This window comes from Balaenoptera physalus (assembly GCF_965194825.1).
Source record: "Balaenoptera physalus genome assembly, chromosome: 20".
Taxonomy (NCBI): Eukaryota; Metazoa; Chordata; class Mammalia; order Artiodactyla; family Balaenopteridae; genus Balaenoptera; species Balaenoptera physalus.
Genome location: NC_138901.1, coordinates 62,808,216 through 62,833,649, shown reverse-complemented (window position 1 = coordinate 62,833,649; position 25,434 = coordinate 62,808,216). Strand labels below are relative to the sequence as shown.

Below are 25,434 nucleotides of genomic sequence, written 5' to 3'. Positions count from 1 at the left end.
GTTTGCTCAGCACCGAGCTACACTCTTAAGATGTTCATCAGATGCCAGCCTCGCCGACACTCTTCATCTTCCCACTTCCATAAATCAGATCCCTGCCCTGGTCTTCATTATCCTGCCCAGGTTCTTATTTTGAGGCTGGTTTCCTGGACTGATCCTCTGTGATCCCACAAGTAGTTTCAAATTACTAGATCCAACCTGAGATGAACTGACGTGGCATTTTTTTCATTAGATGGTTATCGGTCACCTACCTACAAACATGCGAGCCGTTGCCCACGGAGACTGAAGCAGACATAACCCTGGACTCATGTCCAGTGTATCCAGTGTAAACTATTATCTCTCAGCCTTTCTGTGACTGGGATATGTTATATGTGATCACTCCATTTAACAGTGCACCTCCTTCCTCAAGGGCGCCGAGAGACGTCATAGAATAGATGGCGTGTTCCTTTTTTTAATAATAAAATTAATTTTATAATAAGGCCTCTTAGAGAATTTCACGATGTCTCCTGGGCATTTCTCTTCTGTGACAGCCCTGGGGACCGTGTGATGTGGCCCCAGCTCCCCACTTCTGCCCAGCAGGGTGACAGCAGGCAGGCAGATCTGGGTTCTGATCCTCGTTCTTCTCTTAAATAAAATAAGGATGTTGAGTGAGATCACCTCTGAAGTCTTTTTTTCACAACTAACATTTTGTGATTCAAAAAACATAATGTTATACTGCAGAAAGGTATGTACCCTAAACAGGGTTGTCAGATAAAGGACAAGAGGCCCAGTTAAATTTGAGTTTTAGGTAAACAATCATTTTTTTTCATCTCCATATGTCCAAAATATCACATAGGACATAATTATATTTTAAAATTATTCACTGTTTGTCTGAAATTCAAGTTTTGGCTGGCGCCTCGTCTTGGCCACCCCAAGCCCAAAAGCCGTTCCCTTCCATCTCATTTGAGGTCGATTTCACCACTTCCCGACCTGCGCCTGCTTGTCTCCTGGCTTTTATCCTTAGCCAGAAATTGCTGCTCACTGCATTGCCTTACCTGTGAAATAAGCTCCCAGAATTTAGAGAGGAGAGTAACCAACGGTCCATTTCCTAGAACCAGCTGCCAGGTCGGCCAGGAGACACCTGGACACCTGCTATTTACAGCGTCGCCACTGATACCTCGTCAGTAATCCTGACCTTTGCCACAGTTTGTTACACCCGTAAGGAGCTTCAGTGGAAATTTTCATTTGCTTCTGTTTGTTCTTATTTCATTGTTTTGGCTACTTTCCATGTCTGTTTGTTCAAGATTCTTGCATCATTCAAATAAACAAACAAAAAAACCCCTCCACTTAACCATCTCCCATCCCACCCCTGCCCCCTCCTCTCTCTTCCGTATAATCAAGTATTACCTGTCCTCCATCCCATCCTCGTCTCTCACTCATTCCCCAGCGCAGTCACATCTGCCTCCCTGTCCTCCCTCCCTCCTCCTGCCATTGAAAGCCCTCTTTGTCAGGGTCACAGTAACTTTCTAATTGTGCAATCAGTGGGGCACTTTTCAGTTGGGAACCAAGGGGATTGCCAGAAAGACAGTGTCAGGGTTCGAGGCTGAAAGTCAGGACAAGGCCAGAAATAGGAGATCAAGAGTCAGGCCAGAGGCAAGGGGGTTGGAATGTGGTATAAGAAACGGGTCACAGGACTTCCCTGGTGGCACAGTGGTTAAGAGTCCACCTGCCAATGCAGGAGTCACGGGTTCGATCCCTGGTCTGGGAAGATCCCACATGCCGTGGAGCAACTAAGCCCATGTGCCACAACTACTGAGCCTGTGCTCTAGAGCCCGCGAGCCACAACTACTGAGCCTGTGCTCTAGAGCCCGCAAGTCACAACTACTGAGCCCACGAGCCACAACTACTGAGCCCACGAGCCACAACTACTGAGCCCATGTGCCGCAACTACTGAAGCCCACTCACCTAGAGCCCGTGCTCTGCAACAAGAGAAGCCACCGCAATGAGAAGCCCACGCACCGCAAGCCCGTGCGCCACAACTACTGAGCCTGCGCTCTAGACCCCGCGAGCCACAACTACTGAGCCCGTGAGCCACAACTACTGAGCCCACGTGCCGCAACTACTGAAGCCTGCGCACCTAGAGCCCATGCTCTGCAACAAGAGAAGTCACCGCAATGAGAAGCCCACGCACCGCAAGCCCTTGCGCCACAACTACTGAGCCTGCACTCTAGAGCCCGCAAGCCACAACTACTGAAGCCTGCGCACCTAGAGCCCATGCTCCGCAACAAGAGAAGCCACCACAATGAGAAGCCCGTGCACCACAACAAAGAGTAGCCCCTGCTCGCCTCAACTAGAGAAAGTCCGCGTACAGCAATGAAGACCCAACACAGCCAAAAATAAATAAATAAATAATATTTTTTTAAAAAAAGAAACGGGTCAGGATGAGCAATTCAGATGTGAGGCCGAGGGAAGAGGAGGCCAGAATTCTCTGCAGGCCTCGTCAGAAACCTCGCTGCACAACAGCAGTTCATTTTAAACTCATCTTTACAAGCGAAATTTTACACGTTTTAGGTGCTAATTCTGTCCGTGTTTAGGGCTGCCCTGTAAGGCATAAAATGAGGCTTATTGCATCAAAGGACTGTGCCTTCTCAGTGGATGCATGGAGTCAAGAGATCTGCCTGCGAGTTCAGGGGGACCGTTTAGGATGGCCTCAAGCCCCAAGGTATCCTTTAGCACATTCGTGTGTATCTCTAACTTTCAATTTTCATTCACTTTTCTGTTCATTTCACTGCACTTCCCAACAGAGGATCTTCTATACGTTGTATTAACTTATTCCCATTACAGCTAAATTCAGCCCCCACTGCGCCCCCCTCCCCTCCGTGTTGTCACATCGGACAGGCATGTCTACCGGAGGGGCAGGGACCTCAACAGCACAGGCCAGCCCACCAGCCGTCAGATTACAGCAGCCTGAGGACGGGGCGAACGCACTTGAACTGGACTAGCGTCTGTCTCCAAGGAGGCCCAGGCTAGTGGTGCGACACCGCAGCAAGTGTCGAGCTAACAGGGGCGTCAGAGTCAGGCCAGTGGCCCGGGGTGATTCTGAGTTGACCTTCTTGTTTGGAGCCAGACCACAGCCAGCATCTAGGACAGGAAACAAGGCACTTGTTTTTAACATGTGACCTCACCAGACCCTCGCGAGGCCCTGACCAAGTGGGCTGGCTCCACTCTTAGTAAAGAAACAGAGGCGCACCAGGGCCGAGTCCAGCACACAGGTCTGGAAACCACAGCATCGCTGAGGGAAAGACTGGAGCCTGATGGCGCGCACCGGTGCGGGAATCACCGCAGGCCCTTTGCAATCGAGTCCAAAATGTGTCTTCACGTTGTTAATTCTAGGTCCCACCTGCTCCTGGGGTGCGACCCACTAAACGCTGCTGCCTGGGTCCATGGTAACCCCACAGGAGAGGGGCTAAGGGAACCACAAGACTGGGGAAGGAGGGCTTGGTACAGAGAGATTAGCCTTTATTGCCTAGAGAACGTGGGCTGGTTTTCCACCCGCAGTGCTGTGGAGCAGGGTTCCTTAATCTTGGGTGGTGCATGGATCCTTTTGTCTTCCTAACTTAATTTTCTGTTCATGTTTAGCTCATATGTATTATCGAGTCCTTTTTTAAAAAGTATCTCAGGAACTCTGGGAATACACATGTGATCTCACACATGTAAATACAAGCGCTAAAATCACATGAACATATCCGCTCTCTTGTCAATGAGATAATCACAATTTTTCTAGATTGTTATCTCAGTAAAAATACCTTTTTCTAAGAACTCCTGGAGCGCTGAGAATTTGGCCACAGACATCTAGGGATTTGTGGAAAACTCTGATGCAGAACAATAGTTCATTTTGAACTCATTTTTTAAGAATATTTACTTTATTTACTTAATTTGGCTGCACCGGGGTCTTAGTTGTGGCACACGTGATTCTCGTTGCGGCATGTGGGGTCTTTAGTTGCGGCATGCATGCAGGATCTAGTTCTCCAACCAGGGATCTAACCTGGGCCCCCTGCACTGGGAGTGTGGAGTCTAAACCACCAGACCACCAGGGAAGTCCCTGAACTCATTTTTTGACAAGGTAGATTTTGACACTTTTTTTTTTCTTTTGAGACATGTTTTGGCTTTGCTTTTTTTTTTTTTTGAATTATTTTATTTATTTATTTATTTATTTATTTATGGCTGCGTTGGGTCTTTGTTGCTGCGCACGGGCTTTCTCTAGTTGTGGCGAGCTGGGGCTGCTCTTCGTTGCGGTGCGCAGGCTTCTCATTGCGGTGGCTTCTCTTGTTGCACAGCAAGGGCTCTAGGCGCACGGGCTTCAGTAGTTGTGGCGTGCCGGCTCTAGAGCGCAGGCTCAGTAGTTGTGGCTCGCGGGCTTCAGTAGTTGTGGCTCATGGGCTCTAGAGTGCAGGCTCAGTAGTTGTGGCGCACGGGCTTAGTTGCTCCACGGCACGTGGGATCTTCCCGGACCAGGGCTCGAACCCGTGTGCCCTGCATTGGCAGGCAGATTCTTAACCACTGCGCCACCAGGGAAGTCCCTGTGTTGGGTTTTTTTGTTTGGGGGGTTTTCTGTTGTTGTTTTTTGTTTTTGGCCACACCTCGCGGCTTGCAGGATCTTAGCTCCCCGCCCAGGGGTGGAACCCGGGCCCCCGAGTGGAAGCGCGGAGCCCTAACCACCGGCCCCCAGGGAAGTCCCCGCGATTAACATTAACTTTGTTGAGTTAGAGTAAGAACCCACTTGGGCTCCATCAGAACCCATTGATCAAGGTCTCATGTCTAGTTCACCTCCCGGCCTGTCTGTCGGGCTACTCAGGAGCCCCTGCAGGTCAGCCACAGCTTTGGAGTCGCCCCTGACACTTACTCAGTTGCTCCTGGCCAGCCGTTCACCTCACCAGGCCCTTCTCACAGCTGCTGGAATCCTTTGTAGGGAGGATGTTCGCGTGCGTCCCCACGAATGTGGGTGGCCACCAGCCCACTACGGTTTCACGAACCGTCGGGCCCCGTGCTCGTCGTGCCCGTGACCAGCACCCCGTCGCCCTCGGGGCTGGGAGTGTCGGGCACATGCGAGTGTCCGTCCAGAGCCATCAGGCAACTCCAGCCACTCGTCTCGGCCTCCCTCACAGCCCCCCGTCCCGCCAGCCCCGTCACTGCAGACCTTCCTCAGCCTCCTCTCAGGCCTCTTCCGGGCAGTATGAAATGTCACCTCTGCTGCCGGCACCACCGTCCCGCGTGGTCACCGTGGTGGGTGCCTGGGTCCGCTCAGTTTCCCCCTGCTTCTTCTCGGCCCTCCAGCCGTGTCTGCATTTAGTCTCCATCTTTCTACCCCACCGTCTGCATCCAGGGTTCTGCAGAGACGTCCCCTTGCTGATACCCTCCCAAAATGTAGGTCGAATCCACAGAAACCTTTGAAGGCCTCCTGCTGGGCCGATGACAGTCAGGTCACGTGAGCCTGGCTCTTCTCCCTCACATTTGTGATCTAATCACGTGGGCCGTCTGCCATGGACCACACTTCTCTGTGGCCTGACACCCCGTCACCCATTTCCTTCCTTGGCATCAGATCCCCTTCCAATCAAGAATCAGGTCACGAGCTGACCTTTATTGGACCCTGACCACAGGCCAGGCTCTGTTCTAAGTGTCTGTCAGGTATTATCTCATTTCATCCTCACAGCAGCCAACAGAGCGGGAACCGTTAGCCCTGCGCAAGCCTGTAGCTCTGCTCCCTGCGTGGTACGTCCATCCCCTGCAGCCATACGTTGCCCAGGATTTACCTCCGTCTCTCCTTTTGCCCTCACCAGGCAGCTTTACTCTCTACCAAGTCAGCTGACTTGTTTGCCGCATCCTCAGACATCCTCAGGGCTACACAAACCCTTCCGCAGACTCCGGGTCCGACTCCGGGTCCTGCAGGCCTCCCTTCTCACTTCCTCCCAAACTTCTTGAAGTTCTTGGTGCTGCTTTCTCACCACCCACTGACCCCGTCCTTCTGCACTGCCTGCCCCTCTTCATGGGCACTGCTTCCAGGGCCAGCCCTGGTCTCTCAAGGGGTGAAATCCAGCGGCCTTTTCTTCCTCAAGCCCTGCGCGGCGCTGGTCCCGTTGACAGCTCTGCGCTGTCTTTGCTCCACCAGACCCGATCCTCTTCCCCCATCCCGACTCAAGAGCTCACCAAGCTGCAGTTCTGGTTCTTGCTCCCTTGAGGCTATTCCCGGAGAGTTTCTCCATGGCTACAGCTTCTTCATGAGAATTATTTTTTTTAACACGCTGTTGTAATTTTGATGATCTTAAAACTAACCCAAAAAAGTAAGCACCATTTGGATGAGCTCTCTATAGTTGGGTACCACCAATTTCAGTGCCCATCCTGGCACTTTGGATCGTCACACCAAGTGATGACTAAATAAAGCGATGGCATCTGACTGTAAGGACGGCACTGTTTCTAAACGTGGAGCCCTCGTGTGTGATGCTGGAATCACCTTCGATGTTGTGTTCTTCCTTATTCGTGATGGATGAGCCATCCAATCAGCTGCTAAATCTGGCAAAGTCTCCTTCCGTAAGAGCTCCTGGCGCCTTGCTCTCTTCCATCCGCATGGCCACGTCTTTGAACTAGACCTTGCCGATGCCTCGCTATGCTCCACTCCCCCAGTTTACCCCTCACTGTTCCCAGGTTGATTTCCTGAAGCAAACCTGATCTGCCCACTGCCCTGCAGAAACCACCCCGTGCTCCTCCCTGTACGACAGTCTCTGTACGGGGGCGGGTGCCCCCTGCCCAGCGAAACTAGACTTGTGGTCTCAGCCACAGCCCCGTACTCAGCCTGCACACCGTGCTCTGCTCTCCTCCTCTTACTGGAGCTCTGGCCCCTGCCGGGAGGCCTGTTCCTCCCAACCCAGCACAGACGCCTCCACCTCCACAGAAGTCTTTTTTATCCACACTGTGCAACCTTAAGTTTTCCTCTCTGATCCCCCGTAGCAACGTGTTTGGCTGTTTCTGACGGTGCCGTTTGTCCTGGATTTTGCTATTTGAGCACTGGTCTGGTTCTCCTGCACCCACAGTGCCTTGCAGCCCAGTGGAACCTCCAAGTTAAGGTTCCCTTTCATCCTAAGCTGCCCTGGCTCCCTGGTTCAGGCTCCCTGGTTCAGCCCCCCTACCCCACCCCTTGGGACTCCAGGGTGTCCTGGTGAGCAGGCCAAGGGGTCCGGGGGACTCCGCACCCCACCCTCTGGCTTTCTGTCTGTTTTTTTGTTTTGTTTTGTTTTGTACATGTCTGCTCTTGTTTCTTGGCATGTGACAGCGTCTCGGGTGCTTGCCAAAATTAGGGATGAACCCCTTCTCTGACATAACCCTAAATTTGGCTTTTTTAGAAAAAGGAATGAGGCAGACGTTTCAGGCACCAGAAGATTGTGAGACCCATCAAAAGTTTAGGCTATGGCCCTTCCTTCTCTGTTCTGAGAACATTATTACACAGCCTCTGCTCAGGGGAGCCCTTGTGTGTCCGGTGGGGAGAGGGGAGGGGTCCGGACACAGGCCTGGGCCTCTCCAGCAGAACCCGGTGACCTCTGAAGGGAGTTCAGTGAGCACGTTCTGTTTTTCAGTTGCCATGTAAGACAGCTAATAAATTAGCAATTTTTGGAAAAGAATTTCTCACCTTGCAAGCTTTGCACACTTTGTTGTGATACTAACATAAAACGCATCTTTCAGAGAAAGGAGAGCTACAGGTATACCTAACAGTCATGATTTGCTTTTTGTCCTTGAGAAACGAAGATCCATTGTACGGTTAGGGTGGGGAGCCTATGTGGACGAGGGTCTCCTGGGACATCTGATCGTTGTCTGTGCTCTTAAACTGCTTAAGGAGGGGCCCCTGTCAGAGCGGACACTTCACAGACACAGGCTGGTCTATTTCACTTCTCTCTCTCTCTCTCTCTCTCTGTCATTTCCTTTCTCCCCCTCCTCCTCTTCCCCCGGTTTCTATTTCTCTCTACTCCTCTTAGGCTGGTCCCTGGCGATCAAGGGACGCCCCGCAGCCGCCCGCCCGCTTCGCAAGGTCCCCGCACCGACCCCAGCCCGGCGGGTCCCCCGGGGTCTCGGGCGCACCCAGCGGCTCCGGCCACGCGTTGGCCTGGGCGCGGCTCCTGCAGCCCGAGGTCCGGGGCCCAGGCCCAGGTGATCTGCCAGCACTCCGCCCGCCCGCCTCCGGTTAGCGCTGAACTCAGATGACCTTTGCCCGCCTGTCTGACAGAGGAAGCCCCGGGGTTTAGCAATGTGCCGGAGGGAGGCTGGGGAGGAGGCGGGCAGACGAGCCACAGGACCAAATAAGGGCGTGCGCGGCGCCCGCGGGGCGCGGTGATCAGCCCCCGGCCCGTGTCCCACGCCGGAGTTCCCACCGGCTAGCCCGTCTCCCCGGGGGGGAGGGGGGAGGAGGAGGGCCCACCGCCCCCTTCCCCCCCCTCCCCCTTCCCCCCTTCCCGGGACGACGCCCCCATCGGGCCCGGGCAAGTCACTAGAAAGAGCAGAGCAGGTCGGAGTCCGAGGCTGCTCCGCCGGCAGGAAAACAAACTTTATTCTAGGACCCTCACAGGCCGAGCGCGAAGGTCTAGGGCAGGGCTAGGTTTGGGGCATTTTCCAGCGGAATTAACACCGCGCTTGCTAACTGCACCCCGGGGAGGGCCGCTTCCTCGGCTGTGTCGGGTCGCGTCCCGCCCGCTCAGGGTCGCAGGGCCGCGTCCTTACGAGGTGCTCCCCGCGCTTCTGCGGCCCCCGCCGGCCCGCAAACCCTCCTCCCCCGCAGCAGCCGAGCCCCTTCCTCCGCCTGCCCGGGTCTTGTACCCGCGTTGGCGCCCGCGCTTGGCGCCGAGAGCATGCCCAGCCCGCACGGGTAAACGTGCAGGGACCCCCTCCCCTCTAGGAACCCCGCCCTGCCGTGCCCTGCGCGGTGCGTGCCGGCACCACCCACGACGCCTCCCCGCGGCCAGGAGGCCGACGGCCCGTCGCCCGGGCCAGCCCTGCCCCTGCGCGGAGTCCGCCACGCGTGCTCAGCCCTAAAGTACTGGAGAGCTGACCACCCCGCCCCCGGAGATCAGTACCTGCCTCTTTCTCCTCCCGGACAGATGCAGGATTCTGAGATGCCTGCCCTCTACGCAGTCCTGCAGCCCGCGCGCCCCCGCAGCCAGCCCGCAACTCAGCACCGCCTCCCCTCCCCGTGCGGCTTCCCTCCTGCTCCCGGATCACACCTCCCAATAGGTCTTCGTCCTGGCCCTGCTTTCTGGGGAGCCCAGGCCAGGATACCTGGCCACTTGAAGACACCCAGAGCCCTTTATTTGGAAGTTCTCTCACAGGCTGTTTTCAAAATTCAATTCCTCTATATAGATTTCCTCTTTCATATGAGTGTCATTCGTAAGTCAGGAGCAAAATTAAAGTTTAGTAACTGGAGTTCTTTTTTTTCGTTTTTGCTTTAACATTCCTTTCCTTGGGTGTATCTAAGTTTCTTTGCTTTTACTTTGAACATGCCCTAAAACTCTGTTATCTTTAGCATTTTTCATAAACCACAATTCAGGAAGTTAGAGAAATTGCTCCCTGGTGGCAGAACAACAGAACTGCCGGCCTCTTTCTCCCTGTAATTGCAGTGAAAGTGGTGTCTCTGCCTGATCGGACTTTGACTTTTAGGCTGATTATTTCCTTAGAGTCAATTTCTAGAAAGATAAGGTCAAAGAGCACGAATAATCGCAGGTAGCCAAACTGCCCTTGCACACAGGTGCAGCCATTTAAGCTAGAAGGGGGGACAGAACCGCGCCCTTTCCTGTGAGCCCTCCTCCACACCATGTCCTGCTTTAATTTTGCATTTGCTTGACTCTTTCTGAGAATCAAAAGAATATGTTGGCAGCTTGCATTTCTTGCTTTGTAAAATACCTGTTTTCTTTAAACAATCTTTCCTAGGCCTTCTTAATGTTTTAAGTAGTCTCCAGTCTTCGTCTGTAAACAACCTTGGAAATTCCACCCCCACTCCTGGTTCTCCACGGCTGGCTTCTTAATCAGGAAACATCACCTGATTGACTAGAGATTTAGAGTGGGGAGCGGGAGAGACCGCGGGCCTCTTGATTGTGACTTGCCAGACATTTCAGAGCAGCTTCAGCTTGACCGTTTCTGGGCTGAAGGGCTCTGTAGGCGGGAATTCTCCTGGAAGGAGAAGGCGCGTCGGGTAAGGGCGCCTGGTGCAATCCCTGCTTGTCCTTGTCCTCAGGTCTTCAGAGGTGTCACCTCTGCTCTACTTGGCCAAACCTGGCCAGAAACTTGTTTTCAGCCCACCATATCCTGTCTCAGCCAGAAAGGGTTACTCAGCTTTACATCTTAGCAGAGCTACCCAGGCACAGATCAGCGTCTGAGGCATTTCCATACTCTTTTCATTAAAATTGCAATAAAAGCCAAGAAGGAGCTTGCTAATAATTAAAGGAAGTTTCTAGGACCTCTCAATAGTTCGCCTGCTCAGATCTGGGTTCGGGGAGAGGAACGAGCAGCTGCAGAATACCTGTCAGCTGCTGAAGCAAACCCATCACATTTGCCTCAGGTAGGAGGGCGAGTCCAGATGTTCCTTAAATATGAAGCCTGACTACTCTTAGGGCTTGACCTCTGCTTTCCTATTGGCTTTGAATTACATCCACGTGATTTCCCAGGAGAAGGGTGGGTTAACAAGATGAAATTGGGGCCCTGACAACACACATGTTCCCTTACAGCTGCACTCAGCCAGCCGTCGGCGCCTACTCCACGTGTAACTCATTCCCTTCCAACCCACTCTCTCCAGCTGTCACAGAATGTAAATGAACTGGCCTTTTCAGGGAGCTCTTGGGGATAAGGAAGTAGGTACAAAACACCTGAGATGTTTAGAAAGACTGGCGCTCTGGATAAGAGTTGCCCCTGTTAGTCTTTCCTTCCAGCCTGTGACGTGCACGGCTCTCTCTCCGTGACGCTGTTCCTTGTGAGTTAACATGCTTTCCACCTCCTCCTCTTTTTTTTAATTTTTTTATACTGTTTTATTTATTTATTTATTTTTGGCCATGCCACACGGCATGTGGGATCTTGGTTCCCCAACCAGGGGTTGAACCCTGCAGTGGAAGCACGGAGTCTTAACCATTGGACCGCCAGGGAAGTCCCTTCACCTCCTCTTAACACGGTTCCTCAGAGGGAGATCTACCCAGGTTCTCCTCACTTCACCTTTGACCCCGAAGGTACGTCTCTATGATTTTATCCCAAGGAAATATTGAGAGATGCATACAAACAGTTATGTATTAGGATGCTAGTTACCACCTTATTTCAATAATAAAAATTGGAAACAACCTAAATAATCAATAAAATGGAGGCTTTACAAAATTCTGGCGTATATAAATCAGGATCTGGTTATGCAGCAAATCACAGAAAACCCACAATAACTACAATAACTGTGATAGGAGTTGCACCGTCTGGGCCTGGTGTGAAGGGCCAGGGCTCCTTCTCTGTGGCGACTCCACTGTGTCTGGCTTTCATACCTAAGGCTACTTCACGCACCAAAACGGCTGCTTCAACTGCAGTCACCCTCCGCCAACTCCAGCCACCAAGAAGCAGGACAGCACAAAGGAAAACAGGGCAAAGGCCACTCACCAGCTCTCCCTTAAGGAGGGGTCCAACGGCTGACTCACACTTGTGTTTACACCTCTGCCAGCATGTTTATCTAAGGCAGAATTGTTAATCCATCAGAGAAGAAAGGAACTATTGCAGAAGTTATTACTTGGACCCAAGCCTTGAGTTGATTAGGGTTGAACTTTAGGAAGAAGACAACGCACGTAGTTGGTCTCAAAGGAGTCACTTTTTCTACATTTCTCTGTTTGAAGTTTCCCAGTATCAAATTTTATATTTTCCTACCTTGAGGGGAAGTGGTCCCATTGGGACGCCTTGCTCCCCTCTGCAATTCATATATATATATATATATATTTTTTTTTTTTTTTGTCCCTAATCTGTTTTATAAAATTGCTATCTTCCAAAGCTCTTACTTGTATGTTCCAACCCCCAAAGGCAGGTAGGTGCATCTGCCTGTGGCTCAGCCAATCACTTAAGCTCCTCAGTGCGGTTGGTGCCTGGCACACGGCAGAGCTCATTTATTGTTGTTGTTTATTTACATAAACTGGGTTGACCTGAATTGTGCAAAGTACCACATGAGACATAGGTGAGACACAGGTCTATTCTCATACTTGACTACAGGTAGAGAGACACACAAAACAATGGAAATTAGCAGAATGTTGCACTAATTAGGTGTGAAGTGTGGCTGTCCCAAGCCATGGTTGGTAGAAAAGCTCAGTAAGGTTCCTAAATGCAAGGAAGCTCGTAGTAAAGAATTTGGCCATGTCCGAAAAGAGGTCTGGCCTTTGCGCTTGGCTTCTGGGAAGTAATCTCTGGCATACCCGATGGCAGTGCCTTTGTTTGGGGAGGGGGTGGCACCACATAGGAGCTTCGGGTGGGGCTGTGGGTCACGCGGTGTCAAGCTCACCTGGAGGCTGAGATCAACCACCTAGGCAGCCGGTCAGCAACCAATCAATCCTGACTAAGCGATGGAGCCCCGATAAGAACTCTGACCACACAGCTCGCGTGAGCGCCCCCGGCTGGCGGCGATGCTCCGTGTGTACTGTGACACGTCAGTGCTGGGAGAACGGCGCCCAGACTCCACGGGGAGAGGACCACAGACCATCCGCCTTTACAATGCCCCCGGACTCTGCCCTACGTGTCTCCTCCTTTTCTGATTTTACTCTTTTACTTTGTATCCTTTCCCGGTGAAAACCCGTTAACTGTGCACATCATAGCTCTCAGTGAGTTCTGCGAGTGCTTCCAGGGAATTATCACCCCGAGGGTGGCTGGGGGAACCCCTGGACTTGCAGTTGTTTTCAGAAATGAGGGCCCCAAACTCCATCCAGAAGGGTCTGTGGAGGAGGCTGTACAGGATGTGTTAGATTTGGCTGGGTAGAAAGAAGAGCGGAGAGGAAATCCCAAGTTATCAGAGGCCGGAGGGCTCCAGGGACAGGGAAGCAGAAGGCTGTTTTCCTGACTTCGATGATTTCACCTCTCCGGGATGATGTCACGTTCCAGTCCCATCACAGACAGACTTAGAGCAAGACAGCGTGAGACACTGGGGAGACCATCTCTACATGCTCCGCCCTCATCAGACCCACAGATCGGCAGCCACTGGGGGACACTAGTCCAAAATCAATCTCAGTTATTCCTCATGATGACAAGTAATCCCTCTGTCTCTTGGGAAATAGGAAAACATTACAAAATAATAAGGGGAAGACAACATATAACGCGTGCCTACTCTGTGCCAGGCACTATTCCAGTGCAAAGTACCCAGTAATGAACAAACACTGCGCTAGGAAAAGGCCATCGGGAAGCACTGGGAGCGTGGCTGAGCTCTGGGGAAGTAAAGGGAACAGGATGCTATTTACCATTCAAGACCCCTCCTCTTTCCTAAAAACTACCATCCATGGTCAGTGTTTTAACCTCCCTCAGAAACTTCTTACAACATAAAGTCCTAGAAGTCAGGGCTCTCAGGAGGTCACCAGGTGTGGCCCAGGTTCTCCCAGCTTTCCTGATGACACAGCGCGTGCCCCGCTCACCTGGTGAGCAGGGAGCTGGAACTCGGGTGTTCTGTGGTCCGTCCTGGCATCACATTGCCTCCTGGCGACACTGGACCCTCTGAGCGTGGGCGGTGCTCCGTCCCTGAGCTGCGGGGGTGAAGCTGCCCGTCAACCGCTGCCACGTCTCCCTTCCCTGAGCCTGGAATCCTGCTTGCACGGCAGTGGCCTCCACGACCTCCTGACGGTGCTCCCTGCTGCCCTCCACACCCGAGCAGCTAGCGGGCTACTGCATTCCCAGAGGGGTGGACAAGGGCGACAGGCAGGTGGCCAGACTGCTGCTGCCCTTCGAAGGCTTAGGGTCAAGACGGGGATGCAGGGACGTCCCTGGCGGTCCGGTGGCTAAGACTCCGCGCTCCCAATGCAGGGGGCCCAGGTTCGATCCCTGGTCAGGAAACTAGATCCCACATGACGCAACTAAGACCCGGTGCAGCCAAATAAATAAATAAATAAATATTTTCTAAAAAACAAACAAACTGGGATGCAGTTGAAAGCAGACGTGCATTGGGCACCTGCCGGGAGCACTACCAAACACCTTATGCCTTTGCTCAGGACCAGTGGACACCACACTTCCCAGGCTCCCTTGCCAATCAACTGGCTTCTCAACAGGTCTGACAACAGGTGGCTGTGATGGGAGACTGAAGGCAGAGGAGGGGAAAACCAGGGTCTTTCCTGCTCCCTCCACCTCGGGCAGCACCTCCGTTGGCAGCTAAATGTTCTCCGTGACTCCAGCCACTGCCCTTGTAGTTCCCGCCATCACCCCGTCCCTAGACTCTGATGTCCCACCCTAGAGGTGACAGTGGCTTCTCCAGTCTCCAATCGTCTCCTTGTTCCCTGCTGGGCCTCTCAGCTCTTCCCATCAATGGGGTAAGCAATTCTCTGTATTGAATTCCCTCTGAAATACCTGGTGGTTTCTGTTTTCCTAGCTGGCCTCTGACTGTTCAATGGCTAACGTAGCACCTGGCCATCAGGGAACTTATAATAGGTTAGAGAATCAAGAATTAAATATATGCAAAATGCTAGTAAAATAAAATGTAGAAATTCTGTACATATACTAAAAATGACTAAATTGTACATTTTAAATGGGTAGGTTTTATAGTATGTAAATTATACCTCAATAAAGTTGTTTTAAAATATCCAGGAAAAAATGAAGTAAAATGTAGGGCGAGTAGATTAGACTAGGGGTCTCCACACAGCTCTGATCACAGGCCCCTGACAAAAAGAAACAAAATCGGAGTATGCACTGCCAGTATCTGTGCGCTTACTTCAATTGTGTACGTGTCAAACTCTGTTAATGTATGATACCTTATAAAATAGCTACAAGATAGACATTTAAACAGACAGAGAAACATAAATAGAAATTCTGGCGATTTCTTGCTTAACCTCAGTGGACCATCTCACACATCTCCTGGGATGCCTACACCCCACTTTGAAACCAGCGACCACTGATGCAGGCAGTCAGCACAGAGATCTCCGCAAGGGACTTCCAGAGCAAGGAAAAAAGATGGGGGACCCCTGCCTTCCTTCCTTTCTGAAGGGGCCTAAATCAGGCTAATGCCTCAATAACAGCCACCACTTTATGACCCTCTTCTGACATTTACACATCGCTTGACAGTTTGAGAATGTAAAGTTTGTCACATAGGTCCACTTGATGACCCTCTTCTGACATTTACACATCGCTTTACAGTTTTAGAATGTAAAGTTTGTCACATAGGTTATCTCATTTACTCGCCCAAATCAAGAGAAGAGGGTCAAATAGGAGACAGACTGGGGCGATCTCGAATGCCTGACCAAGAGGAGTTTGGACTAGATCCCAAGAGCGGTGCTGACGCATCAGATGTATCGGGTTACAGAGAGGCGTGTCGACAGCAGAGTCCCCCAAATAGCTGACTTTCTCTTTCAGGGTAGAGGCCCTGAAAGAACCTCAGGGAGCAATACTTATTCCCGTGGGTCTGGCTCTGAGGGAGGTGCCCAGAAGGCGGCAGTGAGCTCCCCACTCGGGGGCTCACCTTTCAGCACTTCAGACCCGAGAACAAGGCTTAGCCAACAGCCATCCTACCCTTCCTCTTACACTGCTTCTCCATCCATGTGACTATCATTGGTAAATCCAGCTTCCAAAATGACGCCTTGATACCTTTACGTGGGCCTCCCAGCCAGGGGTGTGTGTGCAGCTGTTTTCACTCCAGGGTGTCTTCCTGTCTCTCTTGCTCTTGAGCTCAGCAGGCCATGTTCTCCATCCCATATTCAGCTCCCTCCCAGGGAACAAGGCAGGACTCTGTCCTGGTCCCTCCCTCTCCCTTTCTCCCTGTCCAGTGCCCCCAGCTGAGCTGTCTGTCCTGTCGCAGGGGAACGGCTGGCAGGGCAGTGCTCTGAAAAGCCTGAAGCCACCTCTGCAGGAGGCTCCCCAGGGTGTGGAAGAGGGAGCCAAGGAAGCACAGGAAGTAGCTGCATTATCTAGTGCTGAGGGTCATGTCCTTTTCCTACTGAAAAACCTCCAGCGACTCTCCTTTGACCAAAGTCCTAAGTGGGTCCATTACGGCCCTTGTCCATGGAGAGGTGACAGCCACCTGCCAGGTGGGGAGCGGAGAGGCCCGTGTCCTCCCAGTAGCAGGTGGGTGTTGCCGGGACCTGAGCCGGCAGAGATGGCCATCTATTTATAAGACTGTGAACAATATCTTCAAACTGAAGGCAGACCACGGCCTTGGCCTCCGATCAGCAGGTGGCAGGGGGAGGGAGCAATAAGGCTTGGAGTCACCTGCAGAGGCCTCTGCCCTTGAGGGTGCCCGGGGGATGGGGCTGCGGTGCTCCCCAGGGCTGAAACCTCTCTGCTCTACAGTCAGAAAACCTGGGTCAAATCCATCCCTAACGACCTTGCAACAAACAGGCTACTTAACTTCATCCGTCAAGGCTCCTTCACACCTGTCTGAGGTTAAATGAAGCAACTCCGTACTTTTATCAACGCGCCGTTCCTCTGACTCTTACAAAGACACGTGTCCCTCTGCCCTGCGTCCGAGCTCGTGGGTACCACACCTGTCCCCAGCTCATGGACAGAGCCGTGTCTCGCTGGTGTCTGCTCCCTCCCCCGGCCACGAGCCAAAGCCCCCAGAGCGTGTCGTGCTTCGTCCGGATGCCGCTGCCTCCCCCCCTGCCCCCCACACCTACCGGAGCCCCGGGGGAAGCCTGCACCGGGTTAGAAACGGTTTCCAGCTTGTGCTTCTTCCTTCCAGGGATTTCCCAGATGACCCCGGCGTGCGGTGGGACACCGAGCGGGTGGCCGACGTCCTCCTCCGGCACGTGGAGTCCAGCCGCATCAACCTGGTAAGGGGATCCTTCCGCTAAAGCCGCGTCAACCTGGTAAGGGGATCCTTCCGCTCGGAGCAGAGGCCCAACTGCGTGTGTCTGAAACCCACCGAGGGACACACACACCTTTCCTGAGTCACTGAGATCCCAGCGCTCAGACAGAGGCAGAGATTTTTCCAAAGTGCGCCCTCTTCACCCACCCACTCCCACCCCTGTGCTGCCACCTGAAACCGCAGGACCCCTCGAGCCTGTGCCACGACCCGCTGGCACAGAGCTTTCTACCAAGCGTTTTCGTTTTAAGGTATCATTGTAACTTTGGAGGCAAGTGTTGCTGTAATGCTCACCTTACACTGAGGAAGTTGAGGCCCCCAGAGGCGCAGCAGCTGCCCAGGGTCGCCAAGTGTGAAGCTAGGATTTTAAGCCTGGAGTCCTCACTCCAGAAATTGCGAGGACAAATTCACAGCCCCTGCGGGGAGAACACTCTGGTCACGGTTAGAGCTCTAGCGGGCATTCAATTCACCTGCAGAGGCGGACGGCCCAGGAACACCCACCTCGACTCTCGGGCCCCGCCGGCCCGGGCCCCGCCATCAGTCGATCTTAAGGCTCCAAGAAGGTGTCCACCTCTAAAAGAAGAGCGCTAACCCTTCATGACTTAATACCTAAATCCTACCATTTAAAGACCCAACCACTTGCTTTAAGTTTTGATTAAGCCTCGTTAAAAGATGATCCCTGCTGTTAAGCTTTTATCGGTGATGAATTCTCCAAGTGAACGGATTTGTTAAGAGCAGATTTTCATGGAAATATTAGACCGTCTTTGAGCTCTAATGACAGAAATACAGCGGGAGCTTCGTCAACATGGGCCGAAGGGGCACCTAACTGGCTGGCTCTGAGCCACACCAGGCGGAGATGCAGGGCTCTGCGCTGGCTTCTCTCTTTGTTCTGGCTGGAAATATGGTCACCCAGAGCCGCAGGCCCACCCCTCCCGGCTGTACTGCCCACAGGGTCTGAGGGTGACAGCTGGAGGGTTCACGGCCCGGGCCTGCTGCCTGGCCTGGATCCTCTTGCCCGCCACCCGCCAGGCCACGCTCAGACCCTCTCAGGGCCCCAAGCCTCGCAGGGGGGCAGAGCTGGTCCTCCGGGCTGGCCTGGGGTACAGGGCGGGGCCTGTGAGGTGGGCCACAGTGGCCCTCGGCACCCCAGCTTCCCCAGGGCCAGTCCCCAAACTCTCCCCTGCCCCGCTTTGGTGCATGGGAACGGCTGGTTTCCCAGTAACTCCTGCTTGTAGGATGAACTCCCATCTTTGTGAACTTGGCCGTCTCGGACCTGGACCTTCCTTCGGTGCTGTTTGCTGATCAACAGGGTTGGTCCTTACTGAGGGGCCGGGCTGTTGTTTAGACCGTGTTGCAGCCATGGCCCCGAACATCCAGGGAGGAGCTTCAGGGCACAGACGCTCTGCGTGCCTTTCCTGCTCTCAGAAGAGTCTCCCAAGTCTGTGTCCCAGAAAAGTGATTTGTGGTCCAGGCCCGGCTTAAGACCGCCTTCTCCGAGAAGCTTTCCCTGACTTCTTCAGCCCTCTTTGGGACAGTGTTTGTCGTGTGTCCTGCACCTGTGACACGAGTTGCTGTTTATCCTCTAAAGTACAGGCCATGTCTTGTGAGCCACTATCTTCGAGAAGCGAGAGCAGCCCCACTGTTCCCTCTTGTTTACTGGGGTCTGAGTAAGACTTCATTTGCCCAGAGATTTCTGCAGTTTAGCGGGGAAGGTGGATGGAGTTCTGCAAAGAACCACAGACGCCATTGCTGTCAGGTCCTAACCTGCACGAGTCCAGGGCTAGAGACCGATCAGCTCAGCCCTCCTTGAAGCAGGAAGAGAGGGGGCTCATCAGAAGGTATAGGATGAAGAAGAAACAAGACCTTGGAGAATTTCAGAAGTGATGGAGCCAAACTGCAGTGGCCCCAAGTCCCCAGACCAGGGAGTGTGCCCCAGCTCGCCAGTGACAGCCCGGCCCCGGCGTCACCTCCACCCGAGGGCAGCGGACACTCGGCCTTGACTGCTGTCCAGGTCCTACACTCCCACGTGGCTTCACTTGACCTTCACCTCGACCCAGAGAGAAAAGGCGGGCAGGCCTCACTCTTCCCATCTCACAGATGAGGAGACCAAGACACTGAAAGTTGACATCACTCCCGGGGTGATATGCTGCGACATGCCTGAGGGGCGGGGGCAGCTAGCGTCAGAGGTGGGAGTGGACACAGGGCCCACACTGGGCTGCGGGGGAGGGTAGGCTCAGAACAGGGCACCTGAGTTCTGGGGTGACCTTTTTTTAATACAGTATATTTTTTAGAGCAGTTTTAGGTTCGCAGCAGAATTGAGCAGAAAGGACATGCATCGCCCCCGAGCCCACAGTGTGTTACAGTCAGTGAACCAGCGCTGACACAACATCTTCACCGCAAGTCCTGGTTCACGTTAGGGTTCAGTTCTGGTGCTGCACGCCCTGTGGGTTCTGACAAATGTATGACACGTATCCACCATAATGCAATTAGCTTATATGCCTTTTTTAAAAAAATGTCAGGTCTTCCCTGGTGGTGCAGTGGTTAAGAATCCACCTGCCAATGCAGGGGACATGGGTTCGATCACTGGTCCGGGAAGATCCCACATGCCGCGGAGCAACTAAGCCCGTGAGCCACAACTACTGAGCCTGCATTCTAGAGCCCAAGAGCCACAACTACTGAGCCCGTGCGCCTAGAGCCCGTGCTCCGCAACAAGAGAAGCCACCGCAATGAGAAGCCCATGCACCGCAACGAAGAGTAGCCCCCGCTCGCCGCAACTAGAGAAAAGCCCGTGCACAGCAGCGAAGACCCAACCCAAACAAAATAAATAAATTAATAAATTTATTAAAGAAAAAGATAGAAAAGAGTGAACAGTCAAACCCACAGCCACAGTGTCCACACAGTCGGCCGAACAGTGGTCACACACCCCCGACCCGCTCCCACGTCAGTTCAGATACACTCAGAATGTGAACAGGCGCAGGGTTCTGGGTCCTCCTGTCCTTCCCGGGCCGCGGGGACGAGGCGGCAGAGACAGGTCCGGCCCGGAGTGAAACCCTGTGTGTCTCTGCAGGTGGTGACCTTCGACGCGGGGGGTGTGAGTGGCCACAGCAACCACGCCGCTCTGTATGCGGCTGCCAGGTAGGGCGCTCTGACTCTCCGGGCGGCTGGTCTCCCCGTCGCGGTCCACCCTCGAGTCCTGGTGTTGTGGTCTCGTCTCCTGAACAGCTGAGTTTCCCCACCCTGGATACGGCACGTGGGGGAACGGATTTGATCTATCCCCCCGCTTTGGCCACAGAAAGCTTTAGGGCCAAATTTCAGCTCCTTGTCGCACGCACAGGACTAAGGACTGAGCTCTGTGGATCGGCGTCACTCCTGGCTGCACCCTCTTTTCCCTCCTCTTACTCCAGCTTATTTGTTCTCTCCTGCTGTGTATTTTGTGCACAATTTCAGATCTTGCTTTGGAGGAGGAGGATGTGCACGTCATAGGAAACCTTACTTGTTCTTTGCAGCCTCTCCATTTCACTGACACGCACCTGCATTTCACCAGTAAAAAACCCTGATCCTCACACATCCTGAGGGACTTACTTGGGGTCATGCAGACCTAGAGCGTGTGTCCTGACCTCTGCAGCCGTGCTCCCCCCTGGGCCCGTGAGCAGCTTGCTGGACGTGGCCTGGGGAAGGAGGGGGCAGCCTGATGTGAAGGACTGATTTTATGACCCTCTTCTGAACGCGCCCAACGCCTTTCAGAAAGGGCTTGAAGTGCCGTTTCCAGGCGCGTCTCCAGGGCCCCTTCCTCCTCCACCTAGATGCTGCCTCCCAGCTCTTTCCCTGGAGATCATCCCCAGGGCTCTACCCAGAGCGCAGGACAAGCCGCCTCTGACCTCAGGGTTTTCTATTCCTCCGGCTCTGCCGGGGGGCGGGTGGCAGGCCTGTCAGTTTATCCGTTCCCTCCCAACTTCTCATCTTTAACCCCTGCACCCGAGAATCCCTTCCAGATGAGTACCTGTGTCTGTGTGTTGGTGGGGGGAGGGGACTCTGCCCCATCCCTCCCTCCCTCAGCTTTCACAACAGCAAGTTCATTGCTGGTGGACCCACCTCACCCCTCCTCTTAAGGCAGTGAGCACAGAAGGGCCTCTACTGTCAGAAGGGGTGGGGCAGGGTGTCAAATAGGAGAAAGGGGCATCAGAGAGGAAATACCAATTAACATTTTAAATATTCTCCACCACTCTCACATCTCAATTTCAAAAGAGAAAAACTTCAAAGAGTCCAGTGTCCTTACCTTCATATCTGTTGGGCAAAGCTTGGACCGGGGCACTTCATAAGCCACTGGCCACCTCCAGATCGGCTGACCTTGGGTAAGGGACCCACCCTGGTCCCTTCAGCTGTAGCCAAAGGTGTGGAATCCAGGGAATCTATATAGTGACTTATGCTCAAGAAACTGCCTAGAAACCGACAGTGGAGGGACCCCAGGGTGGGGCAGGCGTGGCTCTGAAGGCCCTGCCTGGTAACTGCAGAGCGATGCTCGCTCTCACCTGTCCTTTCCCTCCTCCAGGACGCTGCACGCAGAAGGGAAGTTACCTAAAGGTAAGGCCCGTCCCTCTTGTAAAAGGTCACCGTTACTATCCGTCTAGGGTGAAACTGGTAAACACACAGAGAGCTGCCCCCAGCCAAGCCGGGCAGGGCGGGGGTGGGGGGATGCAGGGCCACACTCTCCTGACTCGGCTCAGTGTGCCTGTCTCGGCGGGTCCCGGGGTCTTGAAATCAGGTTGTATGCACTGGGAAGTACCCTCCGGGTGTGAGGGAGGAGCGTGTAGTCGGGGCTCTCCGGAGAAACAGAACCAAGCAGGACACACAGGTAGACAGATATGGTGCTATACGCACTTATATATATACATATAAAGTAAGGAATTGGCTCACACGATTACGGAGGCCAGGAAAGCTCGGGATCCGCCGTCGGCAAGCCGGAGGCCCAGGAGAGCTGGGGCGTCACTCAGCCTGAGAACAGGGGAGCCGATGGTGTAAATCTCAGCCTCGGGGCAGAAGACCGATGTCCAGCTCTGCAGTCAGACGGACAGGAATGGATTCGCCCTTCCTCCGTCTTCTGTCCGGGCCCTCGATGGATTGGATGAGGCCCACCCACGCTGGGGAAGCCTCCTGCTTTACCAAGTCATCCAATTCAACGGTGGAACACAGACACACCCAGAAGCAACGTTTAGCCGAGTATCTGAGCACGCAGGACCCAGTCGGGCTGACACAGGAAGCTAACCACCTCCGCAGGCCTTGCCCCTCACCCGCCTGGTCTCTCCCTGGCCAGGTCTGCTCCGCCTCTGGTGCCCTTTCAGGATGTCCACCCAAACCCACACCCATCCCCCAGTTAACTGGCCAGGCTGTGGGTGACGGATGGGTGCTGGACGGGTCTGAAACTCTTCCCAACTCACAGGAAGGCGTCTGACCCGCTTGGCCAGTTTCTGTGCGACACCCCCTAACCTCCCGGAGCTGGCTTCTGTCACGACGTGCACCCTCACAGGAGAGCCCTGGGGATGGAATGATGGCCCTTCTGGCTGGTGGTGCCACGGGGGCTTCGGAACACGACTCTAGTGTGTTTGATCCTTGTATCAACCCTGGGAAACAGGCCGGTCCCACACTCAGGACCAACACCATCATACAGATGGGGAAACTGAGGCTCACAGAGGTGAAAGGACTTCCCCAAGCCCGTCAGTTCTTTAGTGACGAGCAGGAACCAGGTCTCTGGCCTCCCAGGACAGAAATCCTATCTGCATCCCCTCTCCCTGGGCCTCGATCCCAGCCTCTAGCAGCCGACCCTTCCCTGCTGGGGGCGCAGAGCAGGTAGAGGGCGGCCGCCAGGGGTTCTGGGGCCCTTTCACCCTTCTTGTCTGTGAGAATGACGGGCAAAGAGCAGCTCTGGTGACACTGCCCTGCCCTGAGCCCGGAGGGAGGGGTGGTACTCAGGAAGATCTGCCTGAGGCAGCAAGTCTCCCCCCTGCCCACCCCCCAGGGTGCTTGGTGCTCACGCTCCAGTCTGTGAACCTGCTGCGCAAGTACCTCTCACTGCTGGACCTGCCCTGCTCCCTGCTGCTCGCCCGCGACGCCCTCTTCGTGCTCAGCCGCCGAGAGGTGGCCCAGGCCCAGGTGAGGACCGCCCCGCTCACTCCCGTACTCCCCCCCAGGTCTGCGCCCCGTCCCTGGCTCCTCGAAGCCCCTCACCGAGGCCTTCCACAGCGGTTCTGTCCCCAGAGCTGGCCCGCAGCCAGACCCTGGGAGCCGTAGACCAGGGACTTGCACATTTTCTTCTGATTATAGAAATAATATGTGCTGGAAAAAAAGCAAATAACAATACAGGCTCAGTGTAGAAAATCTGGAAATACATAAAAGAAGAAACCCCACTGCCTGCAAGCCCACCCCTCAGGGGTGGTCACTCTTGACAGTATATACGCCTTCCATAAAGAGTATTCATACACAGGCATTCAGAGCGGGGGACACAGAGCCTGCTTATTTGAAACCTACTTTAGCAACATCATGACCATTTTCTCCAGGGTTATTAGGTGTTCACATTGTAATGTCTGCCTGTGTTCCATGGCATGGGCGCACCATAAAATAGGTCACACACCCCTTACGGTTGGACATCTCGATTTACCGGTTTTTCCCTGTTACACGTGGACCAGCGCTCCCAGCTTGAGCCAAGAGGAACTCAGACCTGCCAGGAGCCTCTGTAAAGAGCCACGGGGGCTGACCACGGGTTGCCGGCTGAGGAGTCAGGCCCAGCGAGGCCCTCCTGGTGAAAACTCTTGGTGGTCGGTGGGGCAGGTGGTCTGAGAAGGCTGCTGAGGAGTTCTAGCCTTGACCCTTTCCATTTTTGCTATCCAAGTGGAAATGTTCAAAGGCTAGAACCCATGTTGAGCCATTAAATGAAATAGGTGTGTAAATGGCTATCATTTTCTGGGAAGCAACAGTAGTAAATATCAGAAGTCTTCTCAGAAGTTGTACTTATCTTTTGAAGTTCTTGATACATTAAGTAGACACAAACGGGTTGCAGAGCAATATATCAATAAATCTATACTTTCTCTGACCCACTAATTTTTATTTCCAGAATTTTATCCTAAAGAAATAAAATTGTGTCCAGAGACTGATGTACAAGAATGTTCACTAGTATAATTTATGAGGCCCAAAAAGGGAGCTAATATTTAGCAGGTAAATGATATGATACTATATAATCAGAAAAATCACAGTTTTGAAACACATGTAGTGAAAATGTTCCAAAAGTAGGGAGGAAATAGAAACAATTTTGATATTTTGCAGTATTCCTTTGAAAATTCTGAACAAAAAGTAATAGGAAGAAAAGCTTGTAAAAAACCAAACTGGCCATAAATATATAATTACTGGAAGTGCCCATCTTATTGAGTCGGTACTGCAGCCACTGAAAGATGAGGGAATCTACAAAATTGGCCACCTGGGCAGCAGGATGTGGGAAGCCCCTGTGACTCGGAATCTCTCACGAGTAGACAAGTGTGTTTGGACCACAGAGTTCCTACCTTCCCTCAACGTTTTTCTAAAATGAACATTTTATTCTCACTATGGTCTTCAAAATTGAAACACTATTCTGTGAGTTCACACATCCACTTTGTTTCTGAAAGTCATTTTTATTTAAAAATTTTAGTTGTATTTCCTGTTGAAACCATGCTGTGTAATATTCTGCCTGAATGTGGCGACAGTTCTCTTTATCAGCTTAAAGCTCGCAGTCATCTCAGGGGTGTTTACATCTCTAAAGCCACGGATGTTCCGATAGTGAATATAAAATGAGTTTTTTACATAAAGGTTTGCAATGATATTAGCTTAGATTAAAAGCATTAATTATGCTACTTAGAGAAAAACAGGAACCATTTATATAGGTTACATCTAGTTAAATCAGTTGTTATGATCTATTCTGTTTAAAAACTGAGCTACGCTAGATCTGAATAACAGGATAACGTTTCCCCCACTGTATGGCAAGGAGAGCCAGTCCATGTGGGTACTATTCCTTTTCTTCTTCTTCTAAGAGTGACTGTAATTACCCAGCTTAGCTAATCCATAGGAGTCTGGGCACAAAACAGCCCTATATGAGTTATATATGCAGGGTAGTGGAGCCAAGGGATTAAGAATGTAGGCTCCACAATCAACCAGATGGCTCTGGGTTCAATCTCAGCTTTACTACCTCCTTGCTATTTGAGACGGATGAATCAGTTTCCTCATCTGTTAAAAAAAAAAAAAAAAGCAGTAATAATAGTCCTTTACCCACAGGGTTGTTAACCTGAGAAAGTTCTCGGCTGCACCAGCATCCTCTGCTGTTACCACATCGGGTTTCAGGAGACGGGAGGGGAGGCCAATCCAGAGGGGTTCGAAGGGCATAGCAGAAGCCGCATCAGGCCACAGCTTGCAGT

General features: G+C 52.8%; 1 protein-coding gene across 3 annotated transcripts in view; it reads left to right on the top strand.

Moving 5' to 3' along the window:
• Positions 1-25,434, top strand: part of PIGL (phosphatidylinositol glycan anchor biosynthesis class L) — a gene marked incomplete at its 5' end in the record, with an annotated part of 61,886 nt that overhangs the window by 24,424 nt on the left and 12,028 nt on the right. The window contains 4 exons of one of the 3 annotated variants that reach the window (XM_082441095.1): positions 16,880-16,970; positions 20,070-20,137; positions 21,552-21,583; positions 23,016-23,149. In XM_082441095.1, the coding sequence (XP_082297221.1) occupies positions 16,880-16,970; positions 20,070-20,137; positions 21,552-21,583; positions 23,016-23,149 (325 nt within the window). Of the gene's footprint in view, positions 1-7,997; positions 8,203-9,113; positions 10,644-16,879; positions 16,971-20,069; positions 20,138-21,551; positions 21,584-23,015; positions 23,150-25,434 lie in introns of those variants that run through there. The other 2 variants (XM_082441096.1, XM_082441094.1) reach the window with 2 other exon arrangements.